At 43.1% G+C, this 27,973-nt stretch overlaps 1 protein-coding gene across 1 annotated transcript; it reads right to left on the bottom strand.

Moving 5' to 3' along the window:
- Positions 1-1,550: 1,550 nt before the first annotated feature.
- LOC308611273 (spermatogenesis-associated protein 31D3-like) lies at positions 1,551-7,011 on the bottom strand (the record flags this gene model as incomplete). The annotated part of the gene is made up of 5 exons (XM_081260119.1): positions 6,898-7,011; positions 5,896-6,619; positions 2,275-2,379; positions 1,907-1,993; positions 1,551-1,571 (listed from the first exon to the last, which is right to left on the bottom strand). Coding segments are annotated over exons 1-5 (1,044 nt in total), but the record flags the coding sequence as incomplete, so codon positions are not given.
- Positions 7,012-27,973: the final 20,962 nt, after the last annotated feature.

Here is a 27,973-nt window from a genome sequence, read left to right as displayed (position 1 = left end):
GGTCACATAGTAATTCTATGTTGAACATTTTGAAGCGCTGCCAGACTGTTTTCCAAAACAGCTGCACCATTTTTCATTCCCACAAGCAGTGTATCAGGGTTCCAGTTTCTCCGCATTCTCACCAACACTTGTTTTAATCTGACTTTGTGTTTCTCGTCATTCTTGTGTGTGTGAAGTGTTATATCATAGTGGCTTTGGTTTTCATTTCCCTGATGGCTAGAGATGTTGAACCTCTTTTCACCTACTCTTACTTTTTTTTTTTCATCTACTCTTGCTTTTAATGGCATTTGGGGAAAGAGAGAAGATAAACAAGTGTGTTTTATCTACTGTGTTTAACTCGGAACACAATAGCTCATTTTAACTATGTGACAGGAAAAATATTTTCTTGTAAATATTTGAAAACACATATAGTAATGTCAAGTCTTTATCAACATGCCCAGTTTACTACTTCTATTCTCTCTGCATGTTATAGTTACTGTGTGATTAAGGGAAGCAATATTGTGCACTGAATTTGACCTGTAAGATTACTTCTTATATGGGGTTGAGGGAGGAATTCATTCAAATGACTCCTTAGGGTTGACTAAAAGGCAGAGCAGAACTGATTGCCAGAGCCTCTAAAGCACAATGCTTTTTTTGTCACCAATGCTGTGTACATCTGTTGTGAATAACTGTGTACCACAGGTGATAAGTATCAAAGAAATGTGAGAGCTCTGACATGGGCACATAGCATATGTCTTAAGAGATAGATGACAAGGTGTTTAAATGGGCTTTTGCACTTTAATCATAGTGTAAAAGATGGGATGTATCACACATGCCAAATGATAACTGAAAGCTGGGTGAGGGGTGTATGGGAGGTTACATTGTTCTGTCTGCTTTCGTGCATGTTTAAACATTTTTTACTAAAATGCTTTAAAAATAATAAAAGATGTAGAGTGACTCATAAGGAGAGGGAGGGAGCAAAAGGATACCTGGCCAGGGTGATCAGTCCATCAAGACTAGAGTTTAGCTATCTCTCAATAAGGAAATTTCAGGAAGTGTAATTCCTTTGACGTTGGGAAAGAAACTTCTTTCCATATAACAGGAAGGAAGAAGGAAAGGAGGAATGGGAAATTTTTTTTTTAAGGATTTTGATGAAAATTTCCCATCTCATGACTTCTAGTTCCTCTGTGAATGGTGGTTTGGCACATCTGCTGAGCAAGTGGAGATGGCCTAAATTTGAGAAAAGTGAAGGAGATTTGAAATAGATTTGAGTAGCACTGGAGAGAAAATGGACTAAGGAAACAGTGACCTAAGTTCCATTTGTTTTGTTCACATGTTAGTAAGCATGGAATAAGAATTTGTGGAATGGCTGCATTATTTCCAGGTAGCATGAGGGCTGAATTTATCATGGCATCAGTAGACTTGATTGTGAGATTTAATCCAATAGTCATCAGCTACTTATGGGAAGGTATTTCTGGAAAAGGCAGAGATAGGGGATTTTGCCAGACGGGAAGGATTAAAGGTGATTGGATGGGACCTATCTGTAGTGGAGCTTTTTAAATGTTGCTTACCTGATAGACCACCAAGCCTACCTTGGAGAGAGCGAAAAAGAAAACAAGAGCTTGGTGGATAGAGGAAGAGTAAGTGGAAAAACGACCTAAAGTTGAAAAATTAACAAGTAGTATATAAGCTGGGAGGATGGAGGATGAGGCCAAAGGGTGGAATGTCAGACTGTATTATTCCAGATGGCAGAAGTGTTCCTGGTAATAAGCTCTACAGTGTGGCAGTGACTGCACTGGAATGGAAGTAAAAATGAGATGATGTAGGAACAGGGAAGCTGGGTTACTGATAGGTCTATCCACATGGAGGTTAGAGCCCTCCACCACTCCTCACCTCTTCATGTTCCCCACCCTGGGCCCCCTCCCACCTTTTGTCCCTCTCCCGGGGGCTCCACGGAATCTGCCTTCTCTGTGTGACCATAAGCTTCAGATATTGTAGGATCAATGTCATAACTCTGGATAAGAAAATAAAAGTAGTGAGAGAAGGCTGTAGTGGACATCTATTTTTGTTTTTTTTGTTTTAACACCCAGTATCCATAAGTCTTTCTGGAAAAACTACCTCAGGTGCTCTCTAGGATACTCACCCTATTTTTGAGTCCCAGTCTGTACAAGTAGAGTTGCCTTCCCTCTAGACCTCATTGTAAGGGTGGGTATGTGTGCAGCCTTGTCCAAAACAAGGAGGTCCATGGTAAGCCCCCAAATGTCTGATAACCCCAGTGCATAGTCTAGGACTCACCTCTGGTTCCTGAGCTGCAGGTATCCTGGGGAGGTGTACCACGGCTCCACCAAGGCTATTAATATCAGTGGTGGCACCTTCATCTTGATTGGTGAACTGTACACACTAAGGGCAATATCTTGTATATTCCCATCAAGCATAGATGGAAGGAAAGCACCATGATCACCTTCCCCAAAGAGGGGGATGCCATCTTGATGACATCCTTGGAGATACTGTTTTAGTACTCAAAGACACCCCCATGCCTTTTTGATATAAGGCATCAGTGTGCCGTGCAGTTCTCTGGTCAGCCTCAAGGACATGGTGCTTGGATCAGATTGAGGAATGGGGGAGCAGGACAGGGTCAGAATATGGGAATGATGAGGCATGAACTTTGTTCCACCAGTAAGGACATTCTTTCCCTTCACTTTTTCTTTCTTTCCCACTCACTTTAAGACATCTTTTGCTTACTCTCAGCTGTATTTTACCCTGGGAGGTAGGTGGCTGCCTGGTCAACATTCCTACCACTGACAGCTGAGTGGTGTTTTTCCTCTGCAAAAAAAAACCAGTCATCAACTGAGCAGCCTGAAAAAATATCCCGGGAGGGGAACCACTTCCCCAGGGTGCCTTTCTAGTAAGAAAACCTCCATGTCAAGTTTAAAGTATGCTCTCCAGATACATTAACATGACCCACATAACAGATTCTTAAGCAGCTGCTGTGCTGTTCCTGGACCCTACGGCAAGTAGCCCAGGGTCCAGTAGAGCAGCACCTCCGCCCAAATAGTGCCATTCAGGGTTCAGCCCCCTCTAGGAGCCTCTGGTCACTGAGTTCTAAATAATGATTAAGCTGTTATTTCTTCTTCAGCATTATTTTCAGAAAGTATACCTGTACTTAACGCTCCTCAGGTATAAAAGACCTATCTCCCCTACTTCTCTAAAGGATATAAAACATTCAGTGAGGGGGGATATGTGGGCTGCTATACATTTTCACTAAGGCTAAGCTAAGCAGCAGAAGACAAAGCCCACCTCCTCAAATTTCATCAGGGAGGAAATGGGCTTTGGGGTGGGGCAGGGGTGGTGGCGGGGGTGGAAGGGGCACAATATCTATTTCTTAGCAAGAACTCCAGAGGACTGGTCACCTTTTAGCCAAAGCCAAAGGAAGCAGTCAGTAAGAGCTGAACTATCTCCTTCCTTTCCCTTACACATAAGCCCTGAGTTACCCAAAACCCATGCCCCCAACACAGTACACAGTACACAGAAAAGATACACTATTATTAGATAAATATTTATTGGGGAGAATCAATAATCTCTACAAGGAAGGAGTTATTTCTGGATGGGAAGTCTTCATCCCTGGAAATCCTGGGGAAGTGTTTTCTGTCTAGACAGTAGAGACAGATGTCTGAACACAGGGCCTTCAGCAGTGCTGAGCGCAGTGGTGGGTGCCTGGCCAGCTTGACGCCTGCGGGTGGGGCTTGGATGGGGCACAGGCTCCCTGTGGGACACTGGTGGGGGATGTTTGTGACACAGTCGCTGGTCCTTGAATGCCACAACTTTCTGGGGGTGTCTCTTCTTATCTCTGATCTGTCTTGTACTACTTGGAGGATAACTCTGGCCAGCAAAGATAGCTTCTTGATGGCAGGACTTGATATTTGTCAGTTTACAGGAGGGAGCCCTGTGGTTGAAAGGATGCCCCTGGACAGGCTCTGTCCAGACCTGCACTTGCGCCTTTTGCTGAGTTTTCCTAAACTGCACTGGGGAAGGAAGGGGCTCTTGAGAGTAGGTGACATCCATTGCATACTGACACCCCGGTTTCTCACCTAGGAACTTCCTGATGCCTGTCGCGATTTTCTGAGCTTCAGTTGTCCCAGTCAAGGCAGCTCTACTTTTAACTAGGCCTCTGTTCTGCACAGTTGATATGGGGCTGCCCTTTTCCTGGGCATCTTCTTGCCTTTTGTATTTTATCCCAGAAAAAAGCCATTGCAAGAAGTGCTTCATTCTTTTTCTGATATGGCCTTCAGGAAGAGGCTGTCCCTTCTGTGATAGGATCTGGGAAGACTTGCTCGCAAGTGTCTTCTCTAGTACCATCTCCTGAGTAGGGAGACTCTTCCTCCTAAGTTGGGATGTCCCGAACCCTTTATCCCCTCGATCAAGCTCTTCTGCCTTGGGCTCCAGAGGGCTCACTCTCTTTGCAGTTGGTGGGAAATTCTTATCCTGGCACCTCCTTAAGGCATGCTTAGGGACCCAAGGTTCCTGCTGCTGCTCCATCCTGATTCCTCTGTCCTCCAAATGGACATGCAGCACCTGGGAAGCTCCCATGTCCCCACCTGAGACACCCTGGGCATGAGTCAGTGAGGCCTCGTAAGTCAAGTTATCTGAAGTAAGGGATGTGTCAGTGGGTTGGCCTTGAGCCTGGCTACGCTCCCTGTTCTCCAGTTTAAAGTTCAACTCACTGAACAGTTGTTCTTTAAGGTCTAATGATTTAGGATCTTGGGGAACTGGTAATTTGGGTGGGGGGCTTCCAGTGGTCACGGTAGTTTCTACTTTATTCTCATTCACATTTATCATTTGGGAGCTCCCTGGCTTGCTAGTTGCCAACATGTCACTAGTTTTCAATTGAAGGGTATCAAGCTCCTCAGCCGTGAATACCTCCCTAGACCATCTGGGCATTGAAACAGGTTCTGACTTCTCCACCTTTTTGCCCCGTTGCATTTCTCCTTTATCACTGGAACGCACACTCTTATGCTTCGGCTCATATCTGGCCCCAGCTTGCTTTGCAAGCAGCTTTTGGGGATATCTGTTGGCTAGTTGAGTCTGTCTATGACCTGCTTTCCCTGTGATGCAGAGGGAGACAGGCAGACGAGTCTGTCTGGCATCCTTAATTCTCTGAACACCCTCTGCCAGCCCACGGTTGACATCAGAGCGTGGTTGTCTCAGGACCCTCTGTCCTCCTTTGCCCACAGGTGAGGTGGCAGGGAGAGAACGATCCAGGTCAGGAGCTGAATTTGTTGTTCCCCCTTTGTCTCCATGGAGAGATGCAGAGCTTCCTCTCAAGGACTTGAAGCTCCCAGATTTGGAGTCTGCCTCAGAAATCACATTGGTTGAGGAGGGCAAGTTGGCATGAGACAAGGACTGGCATGAGGCATCTTTCAATTTAAAGATCTGTATGGATTCAAGGACCTTGCGGGGAAGGGCCCACAACATCCTCATAGGAAACCTTTTAATATGGGCTTCCAGCATCTGTTGTGGACTGGAATCAACAAAAGTCAGGTCCTGGAAGGTATTCAGGGGGTAGGCCTCACCCACTGATGATGGCAAACTTCTCTGTTTTGTTCGGGTGTGGGATTTCACAGAAAGAAGCAATGTTTGCTTGATAGCATGCCATGAATTACGCACAGTCTCAGGGAGCCGACCCTCATGTATGTCCTCCAACTTCTTGCTCAAATGTACCTTTAGGACATTTTCAAGTTGTCTCCGACTTAGACTGTTTGCTGACACCCTTGAATTTTTCTCTGAGAGACTCAACATCTGACTGTTTAGGTCTTTCTCAGAGTCATACCCCAGATCCTTACCTGAAGAGCTCTTTGGGTCATTCAACAGGTGATCTTTTGGGCCATTCTCTAGGCTGTGTCCCAGATCTTTCCCCACATCTTCCTCTAGCTGGAACATTACACCAGGGCTTTCTGGAAGTGAGTTCTCAGCAACAGGCTTCCGTAAGATGGCAATTGATTTAGATTGAGTGACAGATAAAGTGCAGTCTGGCTGTGGTGAAACAGACAGAGCTGGTGGTGCATGATGACAAGCAAAAGAATCGGGGTGATTCATTGCCTGGGACAAATCTGATAAGGGGTTGATATCTTGGGAAAGGGTGGGGTCAAGAGAGAAAACGGTATCCGGAGACAAAGTGGCCTCTCGTGGGAGAACAGGACCTGCTGTCTGAGTGTCACGTGGTAGGAGACGGGGAAAGGCAAGGGGTTGGGGTGGGGAGTAGTCCACAGGGAATTTGGAATCCAAGGAAGGAAAAGGCTCTGGTGCCAGAGAATGACCCAATGGGGAGGGTGAAAAAGAGTCAACTAAGGGGGTCATTGGGTTAGGGGAGAGAACGGAGGTGGGCAGTGTGGTAGGCTCAAGCAGAGAGGCTGGTGTTAGGTCCCTTGGAGGGACTGTTGAGAAGGCAGGGGACAGAGTAAACGATGACTCAGTCACAGAAGCTGTGGCAGCCAGCGGGGACACAGAGGAAGTAGAATCTTCCAGGGCCTCTGGGAGTAGCAGCCGACTGACCTCAGCAGTTGCATTATTACACACCTCACAGAAGGGGTCTGGACATAAGAGTTGACGCAAGCGGGTGGTGTCATCGTGCCGGCCCAGGGTGCTGCAGAAGACAGGAAGTACAAAGGTGCAACCAGGACCAGAACAAGGAAAGGGGGACCTGCTGGCCTGGCAGGGGTGGGGTCACTGGAAGCCTGCTGCCCCTTCACATTGCTCCACATCCATGAGTTCACAACATGCTCAGTAGCCCTCACCTCAAGGCCTTCATCACATACTCATTCCTATGCTACCCCCTGCCATGACTACAGCAGGTTGCACTGAATCCCTGGAATTGCATAGAACATGCTAAGGGGGGATCAGGAAAGAAGGGGAAAGAGTCACCTTTTCAGAATAGAAATCAGCTGCGTTTTCTCCTCTGTTTCTGTCTGGTGACATCTCCAACCTGAGAAACCAGGAGAGTGGGTTATATGTAATGAAGGTAGAAGCATAGGGATAATAAAGGAGTCCCCTTATGGGAAACCCTTGGGATAGTAGACTCTGAAAGACCCAAGAATTAGTAGATGAGGTCAAATGGTCAATGATATTAACATGTGTATGTTGCTTCTTGTAAAGTACTTTCACATGCATTTTATCTCATGTGATGCTCAAAACCACCATGTGAAGCCCAGAGATCAGTGTTGCCTTAGAGAGGGATCTGATCATCCAGGAAGTCAAAGGACTTTTACAAAGTCAGGACACAGAAGTTCTGACTCTTGACATCTCACCTGGCCACCTGTTGGGAAACACCCATTGCCCAGGTCCATCACTGCTTCATGCCCAGCGATGAGCAGAGCAGGGAATCTGAGAAGTGTCTCAGGCTCTGACTGCCTTCCCACAAGCCTCTCCTCTGAGAACTCTGGTCTCTGAGAGAAACTGTACCTAGCAGTTGACATCCTCAGAGATCAGGGACCTTGGATCTCCTGGAAAAGGCAGGAAGGGTCACCCTTGGAGAGTTCAGGTGGGATAGGCAGAACCTTACCTTTTGGTGTTCCACCTTTCCTTCTCCTCTTGGCTCTGCCCTGATGCTGAGAACAAAAGAAAAGAATGAAGGGCTGGGGCTCATTTCTCTCACTCTTCTCTAGGAAACTCAGATATTCATTATCCGTGAATAATATGACTCTCTTTTAATTAACAGAACTTTATGTTCCTTCTTTTTATCAATTTTAAAGGTTTAAAATGCTTTCCATTTTTTTCTTCTTTGACAAACTCAAAGAAGGACTTTCGACTATGAGGTCCACACTTGATATTCTCAGTCAGAAGTCATCTGCCCAAGGAGGGCCTAGCATCTGAGGCCAACAGTTACGTCCATGTCCCTCAGATAGGACCCTGTATCCTGGAGCTCAGGCTCCAGCCTATGGTCAGAGGCTCAGCATTGCTGCTCTGATCAGCCCAGCACAAAGGAAGGCTTTGTCGAGTGATGCCTGACATGAGAATGTGAGGCATGATCAAGCAATGGGGAACTCTGTTCTCCTGCAGAGATCCCAAACTCTCTAAATAACCCAACCCAGGGCCACAGAATTACTGTTTGGGATTTTATCCTGGAGTCCTCCAAACACTCAGATGGGACATGGGCTTCCACTGGAAGCAGCCACAGAGCACAGGGAGACCAGGTCGGTGCTTTGTGACCGCCTGGAGGGGTGGGATGGAGAGGGTGGGAGGGAGGGAGATGCTTGAGGGAAGGGATGTGGGAACAGATGCATATGTATGACTGATTCACTTTGTTATAAAGCAGAAACTAATAAAAAAAATGCACACACACACACACAAAATGTGGGAATAGAAATGGAAACAACAATAAAGAATCTCCGTTGGGGGCTCACCCAGGGATGCTTACCTTTCGGATGTCTTTGGTTTTACTAAAGATAGATGAAAATGGCAAGCGCACCAGGTACCACAGGAACAGAAGAAGCAACCCCAACCCGCACAGGACGACGAGGTTTTGGTCAGTATCCAAGGATGTTGAGTCACAGCTCGGACATGGGTCAGTAAGCTGTTCAAAAATGAGAGAGCGTTCCATTTTCTGAATTCCGTTTTCTGAATCACAAGGCTGCTTGAAGTTACTGAAGTTATTGAGCAGTCCCAGGCCTGCATCACAGAGCACTGAAGAGTCACAAAGGGTTTCTGAGTGTGGGGGAGGGGACAACATGGAGAGGGTGTGTCCACGGCCCCTCCCCCACCCACCAGTCCAGCAACCCCTTCCGCCCCTGCTGGGCCTTCCAGGTCCCTCTGCCCTACCCTGCCATCCTATTTTCCAACTCCATCCTTTCATGGTTTCATATATTTACAGTAATGAAATTTTCTGCTTGTCCCTTCGGTAACCCAGATACTACCTGGGTCCCCTCTACTGTTTGATAGAAACTTGACTTGGGTCTCACCAATTCCACTGCCTTAAGTGTCTGAAATACTGTCTGGAATTTTTGCTTGTACCCACACATTTATACTCAGGATCATATATGTCCTTAAATCCATCTTTCCTATAGAATCTTTTCACTACGCAAACCCAGTTCTAAAGAACTTAAAAGTTCTTTTATCCAGTTTTGTGAATGTTGAATAGGGAATTTTGCTTTTTGTTGCAGTCAGCCGTTACCATCTTCAGTCAGAGGGGCTGACTCAAATAATTAAAATGAAGAATTCATTGTTCAACATTCACAAAACTAAAGTTACTATAAAATAAATGTAAATAATTAAACTTTCACGAGATCTTGAGGATAAGTCTGTAGCACTTATTTTTCTGAAGTTAGTGAAGCTTAAACTGCATAAAGACTTTTAGGACATGCTACACACACACACACACACACACGCACCCTTTGACAAACCAATCTGGTATTTTCAAATCTAAGAATAAAGTGTTTTCTCATTTTATTCCAATCTTCCATCTTTTGTTTTGACCCTACTTCTTCCTACTGTACCTAAAATACAGACAGTCCCTGACTAGGGGACATCAAGTTTCTAACATGTGCACAAATCCCTGTCCTAGTCAGTTTGGGCTGCCGTAACAAAACACCATAGACTGGGTGCTTAAACAACAAACACGTATTTCTCATAGTCCTGGAGGCTGGGAAGTCCGAAATGAAGGCAACAGCAGATTCTGTGTCTGGTGAGACCTACTTCCTGGTTTGTCAACAGCTGTCTTCTCCCAGCAACCCTGCAGAAAAAGTGGGTGAGAGAGCTCTGTGAGGTCTCTTCTATAAGAGCATTAATTCCATTCATGAAGGCTCCACTGTTGTGACCTAATCACCTCCCAAAGGCCCCATCTCCTAATACTATGATATCATATTGGCCTTAGGGTTTCAACATATGAGTTTGGTAGGACACAAATATTCTGTCCATAACATTACCCAAAGGCTGTGCTAAGTCCTCTGGTGGCACGGTGGGACCCAGGAATGTCAAAGCCTTAGAGAAGAATCGAGTCTTGAGCAGCCTTACCTGATTATCCTTGTGGGCCCTGTAAATATCATCTTTTCTTAAGTGTGCCTTGCCACAAAGGTTGAGAAGCTCTGCTCTATATAATCATCCCCATAAATGTTTGAAACTCAACTACCTGCCATGCTTTTTTTCAGGCTCCTCTTGTCAGGTTTAAATAATCCCAGTATTTCCCTCCCCTCTTCCTACATCTTCCTTTCTAAACTCTTTATCTTCATGATAGCTGTTCTCTAAACTGTCTCCTAATTTCTCATGTCTTTCTTAAACTGTGATGCCCTTTATTTGACACCCATGGCCTAGCACAGTTACTTGATCTCCTGTGAAAGGGTTAGACAGCCTTCAAACCCACAGAGTCTTCTTTCAATTATGCAGGAACAGGTAACCTACCCTGAGGATAAAATCTGCCAAGAGGCACCACTTCCTCCTGACCTTGATATGCAGCCTCAGCCAAGTTTTCATTTAATAAATATTTCCTGCTGGAAACTAGGAGACACCAGTACCTGTAAGTCGCAGGCTCTGTCCTTAAGGACCTCATGGTGCAGTTTTAGGGGCAAGCCCTACACAGGTCAAGAGTTACATAACCGCACAGGAGAGGTCCCCCATGGCATTTGTGAATTGGCAACTGATCTCTGGAATAGATCAGAGAAGGGACAGATGCTATGGGTGATAACTGCTCAGACATTTTATGCTCCTTAGGAAGGTATCCCTGCATGCCTCTCCAATTTTCTGATACAAATTAACGATCCTTGGAGAAGATGGTTATAGAAGAGCTTTTCTCTTTTAAAAGGGCACATGTTGGCTAGATATCCTTACATACATGTGTGTGCCTTGCGTGTAAAACTTACAAGAAGTTTCAATAAAAAGGCTTTTCCCAAAATGTTAATAAGATTCCTTTTCAGAACCTGGTAGAGCTCCTTCAAAATTGAAAGAAACAAAGGACTAAATGTGCAGCACTTTTCTTTGCTTTTTTTTTTCTTTTTGTACCAACCACAAATAAACTCCATTGGTATTTAGTAGCAGAAGTTCACAGCACTTATCCTTCCTAGACTAACATCAATGATAAATTATAAATTTATTTGTCTAATTTATAAAACATTTTGCTTTCAGCGATCTCAGTGCATTTTCACAAACATCCTGTGATGTAAACAGTACAGGTATTATTGTGCCCATTTTATCAGTAAATAAAACTGAAGTTCAGAGACGGGAAGAAACTTCCTTAGCTTTGGTTCAGCAAGTAAGTAGTAGAGCCCTGCCTAGTAAATTCCCCACATTCTCAATGCTACTATTTTAAACAATATAAATAAGTGACTTCTTAAAAAGTATGCCCTGGTACTAAACTTAAAGTGGTTATGTGATTGAGAATATTCACTTTATCCATTAAGTGAGGCCAAATTTGGGAAGTAAAGAAAAGCTATTTTTGGCATCCTATCACCTCTTAGGTACCTTTTCCTTTTCATTCTTAGCACCAGTATCTTGGTAAGTGTTCTCTATTGCCCTCTTAAAACCTACTTTCAAGAACTCTATTACATATGATTCTCAGTAAGGTATAAATGAATAATAAAAGCTTAAAATGTCATCCCTCCCAGGAACACATGTCACACATTTTACATATATCTAACCCCAAAGCCTTGTAATAAAGCTCTCACCAGAGCATTTCAGGCAGCCATCCTGAGGTGGCAGTGGTGGCTTTCAGTAGAGTGAGAGCTTCTCCTCTCCGCCCAATGACATCTTCCCAGTTGACCTTCGTCACTACACAGAAGTCTGGTTCCAGATTTCAGGCTGCACATGGTTAGATTATCCCCAAGAAAGAGTATTTTCCAAAAGCTCTACTAGAATAGTACGCTGCCTATTGGAGGAGACTCAGTAGGGATAAGTCATTCGTCTAGGATTGTCACATGTCCTCAGTGCTCTCGCTCACATCCTGGCCACGGTCCCAGGGATGAGCCACGTAGAGGGAGCTTTTTTTAGGTTACCAAAGAGCCTGAAGAACAACAGATTCTAGAGTAGAATCCTTTAAAACTGAACTGAACACTGCCGCTTTAAGATGTTCTTCGTTCATACACACACCACACTTTCATTGAACTCTACCATGTAGTATTTCTAGTAGAAATATCAAGAAAATAAGGCATTGCCTCTGCCCTCAGGCAGGTCATAGTTCAGTAAGTAAGGCCTGCAAACAAGTATAATAAAGTGATATGAACTATAAAAGAAGTAGGAATAAGAACACAATGAAAATACAGATGAAAGAGCAATTAATTCTTCCGCCAGGAGGGAGATGAGAGAGAGGCAGGGAAAATTTCAGACGTGGTGCCAACTGAGATGGGCCTTGTGAGGTCACCTCCTCCTCCTCTCCGTCCTTGCCCTGGCCCTCTTCCTGTTCCTCACCCCCTTCCTCCTCACCCTCCTTTGCTTCTTTCTTTAGACTTTAATTTTTAGAGCAGTTTAAGGTTCACAACAAAACTGAGCAGAAAACACAGAGCTCCCATATGCCATCTGACCCCCCCCAACACCCCTCCACACACACACACAACCTCTCCCACTATCAACATCCAGCACCAGGACTTCCCTGGTGGTGCAGTGGTTACGCCTGCCAATGCAGGGGACATGGGTTCGATCCCTGGACCAAGAAGACCCTACATGCCACGGAGCAGCTAAGCCTGTGCACCACAACTACTGAGAGAGTGCTCTAGAGCCTGTGAGCCACAACTACTGAGCCCACAAGCCATAACTACTGGAGCCCACACACCTAGAGCCCGTGCTCTGCAACAAGAGAAGCCACTGCAATGAGAAGCCCATGCACCGCAACCAAGGGTAGCCCCCGCTCACTGCAACTAGAGAAAGCCTGCGGGCAGCAAAGAAGACCCAACACAGCAGAAAGGAAGGAAAGGAAAGGAAAGGAAAGGAAAGAAGGGAGGGAGGGAAGGAGGGAGGGAGGGAGGAAGGAAATTAAAAAAAAAATGCAGCACCAGAGTGGGACATTTGTTACAATCATACCTACATGGACACATCATTATCACCCAGAGCCCATAGTTTACGTGAGTTAGACAAGTGTATAGTGACATGTCTCCACCATTGTAGTATCACACAGAGTAGTTTCGCTGCCCTGGAAATCCTCTGTGCTCTGCCTCTTCACTGCATCCTCCACCCTAACCCCTGGCAACCACCAATCATTTTACTGTCTCCAGTGTTTTGCCTTTTCCAGAATGTCATATAGTTGAAATGATACAGTGTGTAGGTAGCCTTTTCAGATTGGCTTCTTTCACTTAGTGATATGCATTTAAGGTTCCTGCATGTATTTTCATGGCTTAATAGCTCATTTTTTCAGTGCTGAATAAATACTATTCAGTTGTCTGGATGTACCACAGTTGATTTATCCATTCACCTTAGACATCTTCTTGCTTCCCAGTTTTGGCACCTATGAATAAAGCTCCTATAAACTCTTTTTCTTAAAAAAACACGTTGTTGAGGCATAATTCACATACCATATAATTCACCCATTAAAAGTGTACAGTTCAATGACTTTTAGTATATTCACAATGTTGTGCATCCATCACTACAATCAATTTGGGAACATTTTCATCACTCTAGAAAAGAAACTCTGTTCCCCCTAGCCTTCACCCTTCAATCTCATCGCTCTCCCCAGCCCTAGCTTACCACAAATGGACTTTCTCTATAGATTTGTCAATTCCAGACATGCATATAAATGGAATTATACAATATGTGGCCTTTTATATCTGGCTTCTTTCACTTAGCATAATGTTTTCAAGGTTAGTCCATGTTGTTCCATGTATCAGCACTTCACTTCTTTTCATGGCAAGTAATATTTCATTTTATGGATATACCACATTTTGTTTATACACTGATCAGCTGATGAACATTTGGTTTGTTTCCACTTTCAGCTATTTTGAATAAAGCTGCTATGAACATCTGTGTACACATTTTGGTGCACACATATGTTTTCATTTCTTGCTTATTCATTTTTGCAATAACTTAAAGTCACACTTTGTCTAAGTTTGTTGTTTTCTGAGATTTGGGTAATATAACCATATCAGACTCCCTGTGAAATGAAAGCTTTGGAGTCTAAATGCAGTTTCTGTCAAATGTCTGGGTGCATCAATTTGCCCTCCTGCCAACACTCTCAAAATTAGCCCTTGAGTCAGCAGGAATGATGGTGATGCATAATGCTTAACATTTAAAAGTAATGAACACCTTATGTTCTCAAGTTCCTATTCTTAGAAAATCAGAGGAGGGTGTGGGAAGAGAAAGTGCAATCCAGCCAAAGTGAACATGAGCAAACCTATTACATATATAAAAGTGCATGTGTGGTCACACTAAAGCATTGGGCATGTGTCTGAGGATGAGAGTAGCCAAAAAAATGAGGCTGAGAAAGAAGGGGACTCAACTGTGAATGACTTTGAATGACAGTTTAAGAAGCCTGAACTCTGGACCAAGGGAGTGGGAAGCTAAGGTTTTCATAACCAGAAGAATGGCATTCCCAGATCTCTGTTTTGGAAAGATAACTGGCAAGGTGACTGAGAGTTAGGGGGAAACATGCAAATTATATCACATAGGACTCTTTCTCTTGCAGATGATAGAAAACCTAATGAATTCTAGCTTGAGCAAAATTTTTAATTTATTGGCTTCTATTTCTCTATAACACAGGAGCAGATTCAGTTTCTGACTTGCTACCTCTTGGTTCTGCTTTCTTGGTGTTGACTCATTCTCAAGCCACTTCTCTTATAGTCCCAAGGTGGCATCCAGCCAGGAAAAACAGAATTGTTGTCCCAGTTTCTCAACCAAAGTCCCAACATTCAAGTGACTGGGACCAGCTCAGGTCATAAGAACACCCATGAAATAATTACTGGGAACCAGAGAATACTACTGGCCTAGTCTAGGTCAGTGCTACTCAAAGTGTGGTCCGTGGACCAATGCCTGTTTCCACATGTTTGTTACCATCTACAACAAGATAAGTTTAGACAATCAGCCATAAAAATAAACGAAACTGTGTTCTTTGTAGTGAGGTGGGTGGACCTAGAGACTGTCATACGGAGTGAAGTAAGTCAGAAAAACAAATACCATATGCTAACACATAGATATGGAATCTAAACAAACAAAAATGGTTCTGAAGAACCTAGGGGCAGGACAGGAATAAAGACACAAAGAATGGACCTGAGCACACGGGGAGGGGGAAGGGTAAGCTGGAATGAAGTGAGAGAGTGGCATGGACATATATACACCACCAAATGTAAAACAGATAGCTAGTGTGAAACAGCCGCATAGCACAGGGAGATCGGCTCGGTGCTTTGCGGCCACCTAGAGGGTTGGGATAGGGAGGGTGGGAGGGAGATGCCAGAGGCAGGAGATATGGGGATATATGTATATGTATAGCTGATTCACTTTGTTATACAGCAGAAACTAACACGCCATTGTAAAGCAATTATACTCCAATAAAGATGTTAAAAAAAAAGGTAAGTATAGAAACTGAGGATGGTTAGAAACTTGTACTGCAATTTGAGAGAGTCATTAAATTTAATAATAAAAACTGAGGCTTATATTTTGTATGTCATAGTTTGTGTGTCATTTTTCCAGTGATTCATTTTTACTATATTTTATACAAGTACCAGTCCACAGTGGATGGGGGTGTGGGAGATGAAGCAAACTGGTCCTTCACCACAGATAGTCTGAGAAACCGTGGTCTCATATACATGGTCCACTGTGAAGCCTGCGGGTGAATCAACATTCTGGAAGCACACAGGGAGACTTTGGGGAGCTCTTCTCCCCTCGCCATGAAAGAAGGCAAAACTAAATGTCCACTATAATCGGGATCTTAGTTGGAGAGAGGAAGGACATTCGCAGACTTACTTTAGCTCTCTTATTTTCTCAAGCTTTTGTCCACGTTGATCTGCCCTTATTCAGAGTCCCTAGTAAGAATTTACTCTGCATAAGCTTTGGATATGGCCAGTTTAATAGGCTAAACATTACATGGGCATTCACCTGCCTTGCCCATTAAAACTTGTATTACTAGAATCAAAGCATTTGAATGGCTCTCTTAAGCCATTAAGAGAAAAACAACTTTGAGCTAGACTAACACAAGGTAATTACTAAGCTGAGCGAAATTCCTCTGCCATGCTCTTGGCACTGAGGTATGGAAACTCTACAGCCCTATAAGAAGTCTGAAGGAAAAAAATGTTTTATACAAATTTCAGGGGTCTAAGTTTCTCATTAAAAGTACATTTTAGAAAGTTGTTTTAAGTTAACTTGCTAGGGCAGTTGTACGGCAAGCAGACGGATGTAGCAATTTGTCAAACTGCAGCTTTCATCTCTCTTTTAAAATAATATGGAAACAATAAAAACACAATTAAAACTAAAATTAAAAAAGCATAATCTGAAAGAGTATTTTGATTTTTTTTCTAATTAAAGCTCTGCAATTAAAGTTTTGCTGGAGAACAACCTGTGTTTTTCATCTCACAAAGGGCTAATAAATGCACAGAATCTGAGATGTCTGCTAAAACTCAGAGCTGGAAGTGACCTTGGACAACCTTCTAGTCTGGCTTTCTCATTTTACAAATTGGAAACTGAGGCCAGAGCAGGTTTCTTTCTTTTTTCCTTAATCCTTTCTTTCATGTGTGTGCATGTGTGTGTTTTCTCTTGGTGTCTGCACCTAATTTAGTCACTCAATATAGGACTTGCTTCTTTCCAGTATGAAGACAAGGACTCAACAAACACCAAAGTTTATGCAGTACTACCTCGAAATCTGCAATTTTTGCCTAAGTGAACTTCACAAACCATTGAGATAGTAATGCATTTTTGTGAAAACCAAATGGAAATACAGCATGTGCCTTCATGCCCTCTGCAATAAAATAAGCTGAATGTAACTTCAATATTCTTTGGTGACCCCAGCTTAGTCTAATAAACAGCTGTGATACTGCAGAGGAGCAGGTGTAGGCGGTCTGGGACATGGACACAAATGTGCATTGTCTCCAGCAGTGCCCCACAAACCTGCTATCATTTTAAAAATCCATCACCTGTATTTTAGGAGTTTACCTCTTTTTCATAAAAACACAAGAATTGTTTGCCAAATGTACATATGCAGTGCAAAACTGACCTATGACAGAACTGCCTTTAGCAGGTCACGGGGCTACCCTAAAGAGTTAATGTAGTTTGGATCACTTTTATCCCCTCAGGGGGTGAGGGAATGACAGGAAGGAAAGGGAATATAACAAATAATATAAGATTTGGTGGGTACTTAATTTGTGCCCCAAACTTTCACTCATTTCATTTCTTAACTATCTTGTGAGAGAAGAAATAGTTCTCTCACTCACAGATAACAAGACTGAGCCCCAGAAAGATTAAATAACTTGCCCAAGGCCATAAGCGCTAAAAAGTGAAAAAGTAAGGATTTGAACCAAGCTTGCTTTGGTCCCAGACGTGCATCTTCAGTCCACACACTACTGTCTCAGAGAGTAGAGTCACTGCGTCTTGATCACTGACTTCATTTTAACATGCCAGGAGCTATATTTTGCTGTATAACAAACCACCCCAAAAATTAGTGGCTTAAAACAATGAACATTTTATTTGCTCATAATTCTGCAATCTGGGTTGGGCTTGGCTGGGTGACCCTTCTGTTGATCTTACTGATGGCTACTCACGTGGATTCATCCAGCTGGCAGGTCAGCAGGGGCCTGGGCTTGACTGAGACACTGGGATGGCCAGGCTTGTCTCTCAGGGCCTCTCCCTCTTATGTGGCTTTTCTGACAGCCTCTCCACATAGCTGTAGCAGGCTAACAGCATTCTTATAAAGCAGATCATGGCTCTGAAGAGAACAAAAGCAGAACTTCTTAAGGCTTGGAACAAGAACTGATAGAGCATCACTCTGCCACTTCCAGTTAATTAAAATAAGTCATACTCCCAACTCAGGTTCTAAGAAAGAGGACTACACAGAGGCAAATACTGGGAGATCACGGGGGGCCAACAATGTAACAGTGGTCGCTATACTCTTCTTGAACTGTGGCACAATCAACTGTAAAAGTTGCTGTTTCTTCTATACCTTCCATTTTTCTTATGTGCAGTTTTTCACTCTTTTCCTGTCTGTTTCTCCACTTTCTCCTACCATTTCTTAGCTTTTCTGCGTTGTAACTGGCCTTCCCTAGGCAGCCACAAATAAAGGATGCCTCTCCTTCAGAGCAGTGAACTGACCAATCGCATCTTGTCAACCCTATTCTTCAGGTCATCAGTCTTTGTTAAAGTGTTCTACTGACAGAGGTTGCTTTGTCTAGGTTTTTGTTTCATCTTGTTTTGCTTTATAAACTGCGTTCAAAGCTGGAAGTCTAATGTAAAGGAAATAGGACATTACTGCCTCAAGAAGCAACTTAAGTGAGTACATTTAAAAGCTTCACCCTTATAAATAAAAGTTAGAATCTATCATACTCCTCTTCAGTTTTACCTGCAAGAAGGCAAGATGTCCAGTTCAATGGCCAAGGCAAGAAATCAATGTTTATCATGTTTTACATGCTTTAACTTCCTTTAGCAGTCATTCACCAGGGCAGAGAAGGAAGAGAGGCCTGTAGGAATCAGATAACTTCCAGCATTACAATTCTAGTTCACAGCAGGTTGCTTCTTACACGTAGCTAAAATGAGATCCGATTAAATTTCCATTGAATCATTCAACCTGTCTGATCACTGCTTTCTGCTGTCAGGAGAGTTTCAAGAGTACTAAGAATTAGGGCCAGGAGAACTTGCTGTACAGATACCACAAGCATGAAGAGGGCAAAGGAAATAAGAGAAAAGAATTGTAAACACCCAAGGTGAGAATTCTTGCAGAAGGGGATCATGGGTTTCCATTTGAAATACTGACGAATTCAAATGAAAGTTAAAAGTTGAAACGTGAATTACCCTTCAAGTGTTTCCAAATCCATTCACTGACAATGTTGATCATTGTGTCTTTTATTCTGCACCCTGAGGCCAGTCACTGGATCCTTGATTGTTGCATTACGTCTCCACCAGACATTTAGGTGCAAAAATGAAAGGGGATTAAATTTAATTTGGCTATGAATTGCTCAAGTGAAGGAGGCAACTGAGATAAAATGTCTTTGTTACTATTTTAGACTAATTCATTGACTCTAATCTGTGTTCTGTCGTCACTAACATCAAAAGTTGATTGAAAATGGGTGTAAATTCATACATAAATAATACACAAGCTCATGACAACCCTCATAATGATTTACAAAGTCCAATAAATATTCTAAGAAAATTTGGAGAATCTGACTAGATTCTGATGTTCTCAGGAAGAAAAAATTGATAAGTTTATCAAAGAAATTTTTGAATGAAGAATAGGAACGGCAGCCACACTAGATATTTAAGTACAGCATAAAGCTGAGCTGGAGGGAGTGGTGCCCACCAGCACCAGTGTCCACATGGTGGGGAGAGCGCCAACGGTGGCTGCCGCCAGTTGACTCTGTCCCCAGGGTGAACAGCAGTCGTCACCATCCCTCACCCCATGCCTCTCTGGGAAACTCTCCAAGACCAGTACGCATTTTTTGTGAGAAGTCTCTTTTAAAACTGCTTTTGCTATATCCCATAAATTTTGGCATCAACATGTCTCATGGTCTGCCTGAAGGACAGGGCCTGGATCTGACCCCATCTCTTCATCCCAACCTCCAATTCTCCCCCTGGACCAGCCTTCACCACCCTCAGCCTCAAGTCACCAGTCATGGTCTCCCACATGAGCTCCACGCTTTTTACCCTTTTGCTCACATGTTAGCTTCTGCCCTTTTATATGGAAAATAAACACTCTATGGTGAAAAAAAATAAGGCTATGATAATTAAAATAAGACACTACAGAAAGAAGGAAAAATATAAAGATATAGAACACACACTAGACAGTCCAGAATTGATTTTTTTTCCATACAAGAATTGGCTAGGAAACAAAAGTGACATCACCAGAAAGGAAGAACTATTCATTAACTTGTGCAGGAATAACTGGGTAGGAATTTAAGGGAAATAAAATTAATTTAGACCCATCTTTCATAGTGTATAACAAAATAAATCCCAGATATATTAAAAAGTTAAATATTTTTAAAACATCCTTTTCCAAATGCCTGCTCCAACAAGGTATTAGATCTGTGAATTTAAAACCAAGGATGACTTCCAAGCTTAAAATCCTTTTAAGAAATCATAAAACAAAAGACCAACTGTTCAGACTACATAAAATTTGAAACTTCTATTTGTAAAAAAAAAAAAAAGGAGTAGCAAAACCAACTTTTTAAAAAGAACAACAGCAGATTGAGAAAATGCATTATTTTACTATTAGAGCAAAAGAAAACATTTTCACATTTATTTTTGATTTTTAAAAAAATGTTTGTTTATCTTTGGCTGCGTTGGGTCTCCATTGCTGCGTGCGGGCTTTTCTTTAGTTGCGGCGAGTGGGGGCTACTCTTCATTGTGGTACACGGGCTTCTCATTGTGGTGGCTTCTCTTGTTGCAGAGCACAGGCTCTAGGCGTGCGGGCTTCATTAGTTGCAGCACGCAGGCTCAGTAGTTGTGGCTCGCGGGCTCTAGAGTACAAGCTCAGCAGTTATGACACACGGGCTTAGTTGCTCCGTGGCATGTGGGATCTTCCTGGACCAGGGCTCGAGCCCATGTACCCTGCATTGGCAGGTGGATTCTTAAACACTGTGCCACCAGGGAAGTCCCAGAAGTTCATCTTCTTTAGCAATTTATTTTCATACATGGAAAGGAAAAGAAAAATGGTTAAAAAAACCTCTAGGTCCTTACTGCATAGTTAATTCATGAAACCCTGCTGCGCCTTACTGTACTCCTTGCTCCACAGTATTCCAGTCATTTTATTTTCACATTGTCTGAAGACAAGTGTATTTATGGAGCAGACTACTTGAAATAGGAACTGTCCACTAAACCTTGAAAACGTAGTCGCTGCGTCTATAGCTGACTTACCATTCTGGTGCTCTCTCTCAACCCTGAAGCTCTTAGAAGAGACCTTTTATCCACTTTATAAGTATCAGGCCCAACATGACATATAAGCATTTCACAAAATAGTTTGAATTTTGGAATAATTTTGATTCAAATACTTGGATGCAGAGATGGAGAAATGAAGGAGGCAAGAAGGTATTATTCCTCTGTTCAGCCCCTTGCACTAGGTTTGTGTCCCAAGGAAAGAGGAGCATCTCTGTGTTTCTACATGGAGCACGGCCCTAAGGAGAGTGAAAGGCGCACAGGGCTGTCCTGCCATCTTCAGGGTGTGAACCACTCTTCCAGGTTTCCTGGCAGACTAGAAAATATGGCTCTTTCATGGAGGGCACACAGCAGTGTCAGTGTGACAGAGCCATCCTCGGATACCTTAGCTGACACCTGACATTCCAGTGGCTGCCAAAGTGGAAGAACAAATGGAACATGTTTTTGAAACCCATGCAAACACCTCTGAGGATGCTCAGTGTGTGTGTACTTAGGGACCAAAATGCTACAACAAGACAGAACTATAAACCAGGAAATTTTTGCTTGATACCATTTCTCGAACTCTATTTATGCCCACAAATAGGTGAAACCCAAGGCAATTCAGGTCACACTGACGGATGCATTTGGCCAAGTTGGTACGTTGAATACCAACTGTTGAGTTTCTTGACCTCATCTGAACAGTTCTCTGATGTGTGTGGTCAAAGGAAGGTCACGGATCTCAGGAAAGCATCTCCCTACCACACCTGCTCTGTCTCTATGTTCTTTGTTCCTGTAAGTCCCCAGTTTACTGCCATCTCCTGCCCCCGCTCTCCTTGCTGGCACAGGCTTTTTTGAATATGATGTGTCTCTTTCCTGGCTCATTCTTTGGCATTTCACTGAAACACCTGCTATCAGACCTCAGGAATAGGGAGAGTTATTTTTTGCCTGGTCAGGAATGAGCATTTGGTGGGAGTCATTTCTTTAGTGTGCAGTGGTCTGAACCCAGTGCTTTGGGTGTGGAGGTCCAAGGCATTTCCTTGGGGAATCTGGTCAGCTTCCTGGTATAGAAGACTTAAGTTAGCCACAATCCTTAAAGCAGTCCTATGAGAACATATAAAATACACTTCTATGTTAGAAATGTCCTAGCATTTTTGGAATTAGGTACTTTTGAGTGTTTTTATTCCATAGACATCACGGATGCCATATCTCAACTGCATTTCAATTACTGACTTATACTTCCGCAGTATAAACTTTGTAACTTCTTGACCACGAACTAGGCTGAGCACTGAGCTTGCTTCCTTTCTTTCCCTCCCTCCCTCCCCCTTTCCCCTTCCTTCTTCACTCCCTCCCTCCTCTCCTTCCTCCTTCCTTCTTTCCTCCCTCCCTCCATCTCCCTCCTTCTCCTTCCTTCTCTCTCTCTCTCTCTCTCTCTCTTTCCCTCTCTGGCTTGGGTGATTGTTGATGCCATTCAGAAACAGAGAAGATGATCTGTTCAGTTTCTAATATGTCAAATTTGAATTATCTAAACAGGTAGAGATATCCTCTACCCAGTTATGTCATACATAGTAGAAACTTTGTAAACACCTGTGATTAAATATATTTGGGGTCCAGTTCTGGAGCTCAGCAGAGAGGGCAGCCTGAAGATGTAAGTAGGGGTCTTCAACATACAGGGTGGACGACATGGGCGTCTTGGGTTTAGAAGATGTCCCTTGGGGAATCTGCACAATGGGAGAGTGAAGGACAAAGCTCTGGGGAAACAGACCAGGGGCCGGCAGAGGACCTGAGAAAGAGCAGTTAGAGAAAAGTGAAGATAACCAGGAAAGAGAGAGGTAATGGAAACTGAGGGAAGAGAAGATGCAAGAGAGGCTGTGTGACAAAGAAGAAAAGGCCTGCAGTGCCCTGAATCCTGCAGCCCCCAACCCTGGCACCTGGGGGCAGGGAGCAATCACTATATAGTCACAAAGTTTGTTGCTTTTTATAGAGAGGAAGGACTCATTCAGAACCAGAATGAGCAACATTGCCCCCTTTAAACATTATTTTTTATTAATAAACCTCCACAGAATTAACAGTATTTTATTTTTAAAAAATTTGTCTCTTCTTTTTTTTTTTTAACCATTATTCATCATCTCTTTGATTACTTGCTCAAACCCAGTACACGTGTATAGGGGTATCAGAATTGAGAAGTGAGGGAAACCACTTTATTAACAAGAGAAGAGTGCTTATTCATATAGTTCCTTTAGTCCTCAGTCTTATAATGTCTACTCATTTTCAGATAAATTTCCCCCCTTTCCTTTAATGAAGTTATGTCATAGACCTGTAACACAGATTCTTTGCTTAAATGTAAAAACATTTAAAAATAAATGTGTACTCCCTTCACTCATTTCTCCTACCACCCCACCCCTGCCTCTGGCAATCACTAATCTGTTTCCTGTATCTGAGCTTGTTTTGTGTTTTGTTTGTTTGTTTTAGGGTCCACATATAAGAGAGGTCAAATGGTATTTGTCATTCTCTTTCTGACTTATTTCACTTGGCATCATGCTGTCCACCCATGTTGTTGCAAATGGCAAGATTTTTTTTTTTTTTTTTGTGGAACGGGGGCCTCTCACCGTTGTGGCCTCTCCCGTTGCAGACCACAGGCTCCGGATGCACAGGCCCAGCAGCCGTGGCCCACGGGCCCAGCCGCTCTGCGGCATGTGGGATCTTCCCGGACCGGGGCACGAACCCATGTCCCCTGCATCGGCAGGCAGACTCTCAACCACTTCACCACCAGGGAAGCCCAAGATTTCATTCTTTTTATGGCTGAGTAATATTCCATCGTGTGTGTATGTGTGTGTGTGTATATATAATGTATATAAAATTCTTCATTCATTCATCCATTGATAGACACTTCTGTTGTTTCCATATCTTTGCTATTGTAAAATAATGCTGTAGTGAATATGGGGGTGCATATGTATTTTTGAGTTAGTGTTTTTGTTTTCTTTGGATAAATACCCAGAAGTAGAATTACTGGGTCATATGGTAGTTATAGTTTTCATTTTTTGCAGAACCTCCATAATGTTTTCCACAGTGGCTGCACCAGTCTATATTCTTACCAACAGTGCACAAGGGTTCCCTTTTCTCCACATCCTCACCAATACTTGTTATTTCTTGGCTTGTTGATAATAGCCACCCTAACAGGTGTGAAGTGATATCACATTGTGGTTTTGATTTGCGTTTCCCTGATGACTCATGATGTTGACCTCCTTTTAGATTACTGATTCAGTCTTCTTACTAGTAATTGGTCTGTTCCTAGTTTCTACTTAATCATGATTCTCTCTTCATAGTTGTATATTTCTGGGAATTTTTATTTCTTCTAGGTTGTCCAATTTCTTGGTGTATAATTTTTCATAGTAGTCTCTTATGATCCTTTGTATTTATGTTGTACCATTTGTGATATTTCCTCTTCTACTTCTGTTTTATTTATTTGAGTCCTCCCTTTTTTTCTTGGTAACTCTAGCTAAAGACTTGTCAATTTTGTTTATCGTTTCAAAGAACCAGCTCTAAGTTTCACTGAACTTCTGTATTGTCTTTTTGGTCTCTGTTTCTGCTGTAATCTTTGTGATTTCCTTACTTCTACTAACTTTGAGCTTCATTTGTTCTTCTTTTTCTACTTCCTTGAAGTGTAAAGTTTCTTGAGGTAGGTATTTATTGTTATGAACTTCTCTCTTACAACTGCTTTTACTGCATCCCCCAAATTTTGGCATATTTCCATTTTTGTTTGTCTCGAGGTATTTTTAAATTTCTCTCTTGATTTCTTCTTTGACCCATTGGTTGTTTTCTTCTTTTCTTCCCATGTTCACTCTTGATTTAATTATATACAGCAGAGACCCTGACATTCAGAGTACCAAAAAAATCCCGTAACTACTGTTCCTACCAAATAGATATTTAACATATGATGCTTCTTGAGAACCTACTGTGTACATGGGGCTCTGCTAAGTACGGGAGGGGTTGGTTACAAAGAAGTATAAGGCTTGCTCTCTGCCCTCAAAGAACTTACAACAAAAGGCTGATGAAGTAAGGGACACGTGGGCAGGCAATATACAAGGTGTGATACACGTACAGGAAGGTGAGGCCGCTGTGATGTGATGGAGTTTGAAATCCAGACTTTGCTGCTTATTAGCTGTGTCAGCTTGAAAAGTTACTGAACCCCTCTGAGCTTCACTTTCCTCATTTGTAAAACGGACTACGAAGCCTACCTCGAAAGCTTATCATGATGTAAGGAGCTAAGGCACATGGAAATCTTAAGGTGTCGTTATTATGGTTTCTCTGTGCTAGATACTCAAGAACGGCTCCTGGATCTGTGGGATTTGGGTTTGGCTTTGAAGAATGGATAGGACTGAGAAAGCAGAGAGTTAGGGAAGGAAGCCATTCACCCAGAGCTCTCCGTAGGCAACAGCGTGACCTAAGTCGTGTTTGTCTTCCCGCTCTAGTATTTCATTACCACATCCTTACCCGAAAACCCCCTTTTCAGGATCCTGTTTTGCAGAGACACGTTGCTGCCACGACCTGAAACTTTCCTATGCGCCCCCCTCAGAGTCAGTCCCTCTGTGCCTTCCAAGGAAGCTGCTGTCTCGTCCAATAAGCCAGACAAAGTGGCAGTAGGTCTCAATTTACTGATCTGTACAGTGGGGGTAACATTACCTCCCTTCCCTTCCTTAAGGTTTACTGTGAGAAGCAAATGATATCACTGATGTGGAAGCACTTTGTAATTGTGAGCTTCTAACTCCACAGGATGTCGTTAGGATGACAAACTCGGCTGCTGATTGAATCCAATTCGACGCTACGTGGAAAGATAGGCCCGACACAATATCTGGTCTGTAGGCTCTTTCTTGAGAAATGTCAAAAGGTATATATGATTAAATCAAAAGAGTGAAAAGAGATCATCTTTAAGGTCTGTTGTTCTCTCTTAGGGGAAAGTTTTTAACGTTTAAAAATCTAGAATCCATGACGTGTGCTTTGTAATCAACCCCCCAAAATGACCGTTGAGAGAAACGGGGTTCAGTCAGGCCAAGCAGGAGGGAGGAGAAGCACCTTGCCTGCTGCGGGTGTTGGGGGAGAGACCTGTGGACTGATGGAGTCTGGTAGCACTTGCCCGACATCTCAGCTGGTGGCCTCCTCTCTCACTAGCACTAGGCTAGTTTTCGCAACTCTAAAAAGAGCCGATTTTTACAAGCGTTTCCCAGTAGGTGGATTTTTTAGTTGTCCTTCTCTTTTCTGTGTGTAATGCTGTCTCCTTTGGGCAGTTTCCCCAGCACCTCCACTGGGTTTTATGACTGGATGGACATTGAGACTTTTATTCCTGTGGGTGTTGGGTTTCATTTTTATTCCTAAACCTTTATGGTCTTCTGGTCCCTTGCAGGCTGAAGCATAAGGAGGGGCTGATTTTCCTAAAGCAGAGGCCGGTGGAGGCTCTTTGGGCTGAGCAGGAGCTGGAGCTGAAGCGGGAGGCGGAGCCGGAGCCCCGACCCATTGGTGTTTTAGTAGCATGTTGTTTAATCGCCACATAGTTTTGAATTTTCCAGCTTCCTTCATGTAATTAATTTTGGTTTCATACCATTGTACCTGGAAAAAAGGTACTTGATATGATTCCAGTCCTCTTAAATTTATTAAGACTTGTTTTTGGGGGGGCTTCCCTGGTGGCACAGTGGTTGAGAATCTGCCTGCCAATGCAGGGGACACGGGTTCGAGCCCTGCTCTGGGAAGATCCCACATGCCGCGGAGCAACTAGGCCCGTGAGCCACAACTACCGAGCCTGCGTGTCTGGAGCCTGTGCTCCGCAACAAGAGGGGCCGCGACAGTGAGAGGCCTGTGCACCGCGATGAAGAGTGGGCCCTGCTCGCCGCAACTAGAGAAAGCCCTCGCACAGAAACGAAGACCCAACACAGCCAAAAATAAATAAATAAATAAAATAAAATAAAATAAAATAAATTAATTAAAAAAGACTTGTTTTTTGGCCTAACATATTCTCTATCCTGGAAAATGTTTCATGTGTACTTGAGAAGAGTGTGTATTTGTGTTGCTTTTGTATGGAATTTTCTATATATACCTGTTAAGTTCATTTGGTCTAATGTGTCATTTAAGGCTGATGTTCCCTTATCGATTTTCTGTGTGAATGATCTATCCATTGATGTAAGTGGGGTTTTAAAATTCCCTACTATGGTATTGCTGTCTGTTTCTCTCTTTAGGTCTGTTAATGTTTGCTTTATATATTTAAGTGCTTCTGTGTTGGGTGCATATATATTTACATATGTTATATCCTCTTGTTGGAGTGACTCCTTTATCGTTATAAAACTCCCCTCCACTCCGCCTTATGACACACCTGGCTCTCCTTTGTGGAAGCCAGAGAGCCCCCAGGAAAGCAGACCAGGTGATACCTCAAGCTGGTCTCAAAGAAGTAGAAGTTTGATCGGGGTTTTTCATTGTCCCAGGATCCTCCCTTATAATCCTGTCCCAGGTCCAGTTCTCTCCCAGGACATTGACTACCCACATTCCAGATGGGGATAAAGAGGAAATTGTCAGGAAGGATGGTTCTTATCAGCTGGCCACTGTCACTTTCACCCCTTATTTGGAGATGCTTATCCTGTTGTTCTTCTCCTATTACCTCCATTTCATTAAGGCTTTTTTTTTTTTTCCTGAGGTTTTATCTTGTTCTTTCATTTGGAACATACACCTCTGTTTCTTCATTTTCTTGACCCTCTGTTTTGGTTTCTGTACAGTAGATGAAACAATCGCCTCTCTCAGCCTTGAAGGAGTGGCCTTGTGTAGGAGATGAAGCTTGTTGTTCAACCCTGCCCCAATGCTTTTTTGTCTCTCAAACCTTTGTGCTTATGCAAGCAGCCCATTACATTTTTAATAACTCCCAGTAATTGAGAATGTGCCAAGACCTGTCAGCATCCCTAATGGGAGGATCTCAGCCCCTAGATTCAGGCTGTTTAGAAGCCAGACCCTCAGGCAGTGGCTTTTTAAAGTATGAAAACGTACACAGATACATGTTTTGTAGGACCATAAG

This window comes from Mesoplodon bidens (assembly GCF_964165515.1).
Source record: "Mesoplodon bidens genome assembly, contig: HAP1_SCAFFOLD_829, whole genome shotgun sequence".
In the NCBI taxonomy this organism is placed as follows: Eukaryota; Metazoa; Chordata; class Mammalia; order Artiodactyla; family Ziphiidae; genus Mesoplodon; species Mesoplodon bidens.
Note: the sequence above shows the minus strand (reverse complement) of the source record. Positions and strands in the feature narration are given on the sequence as shown.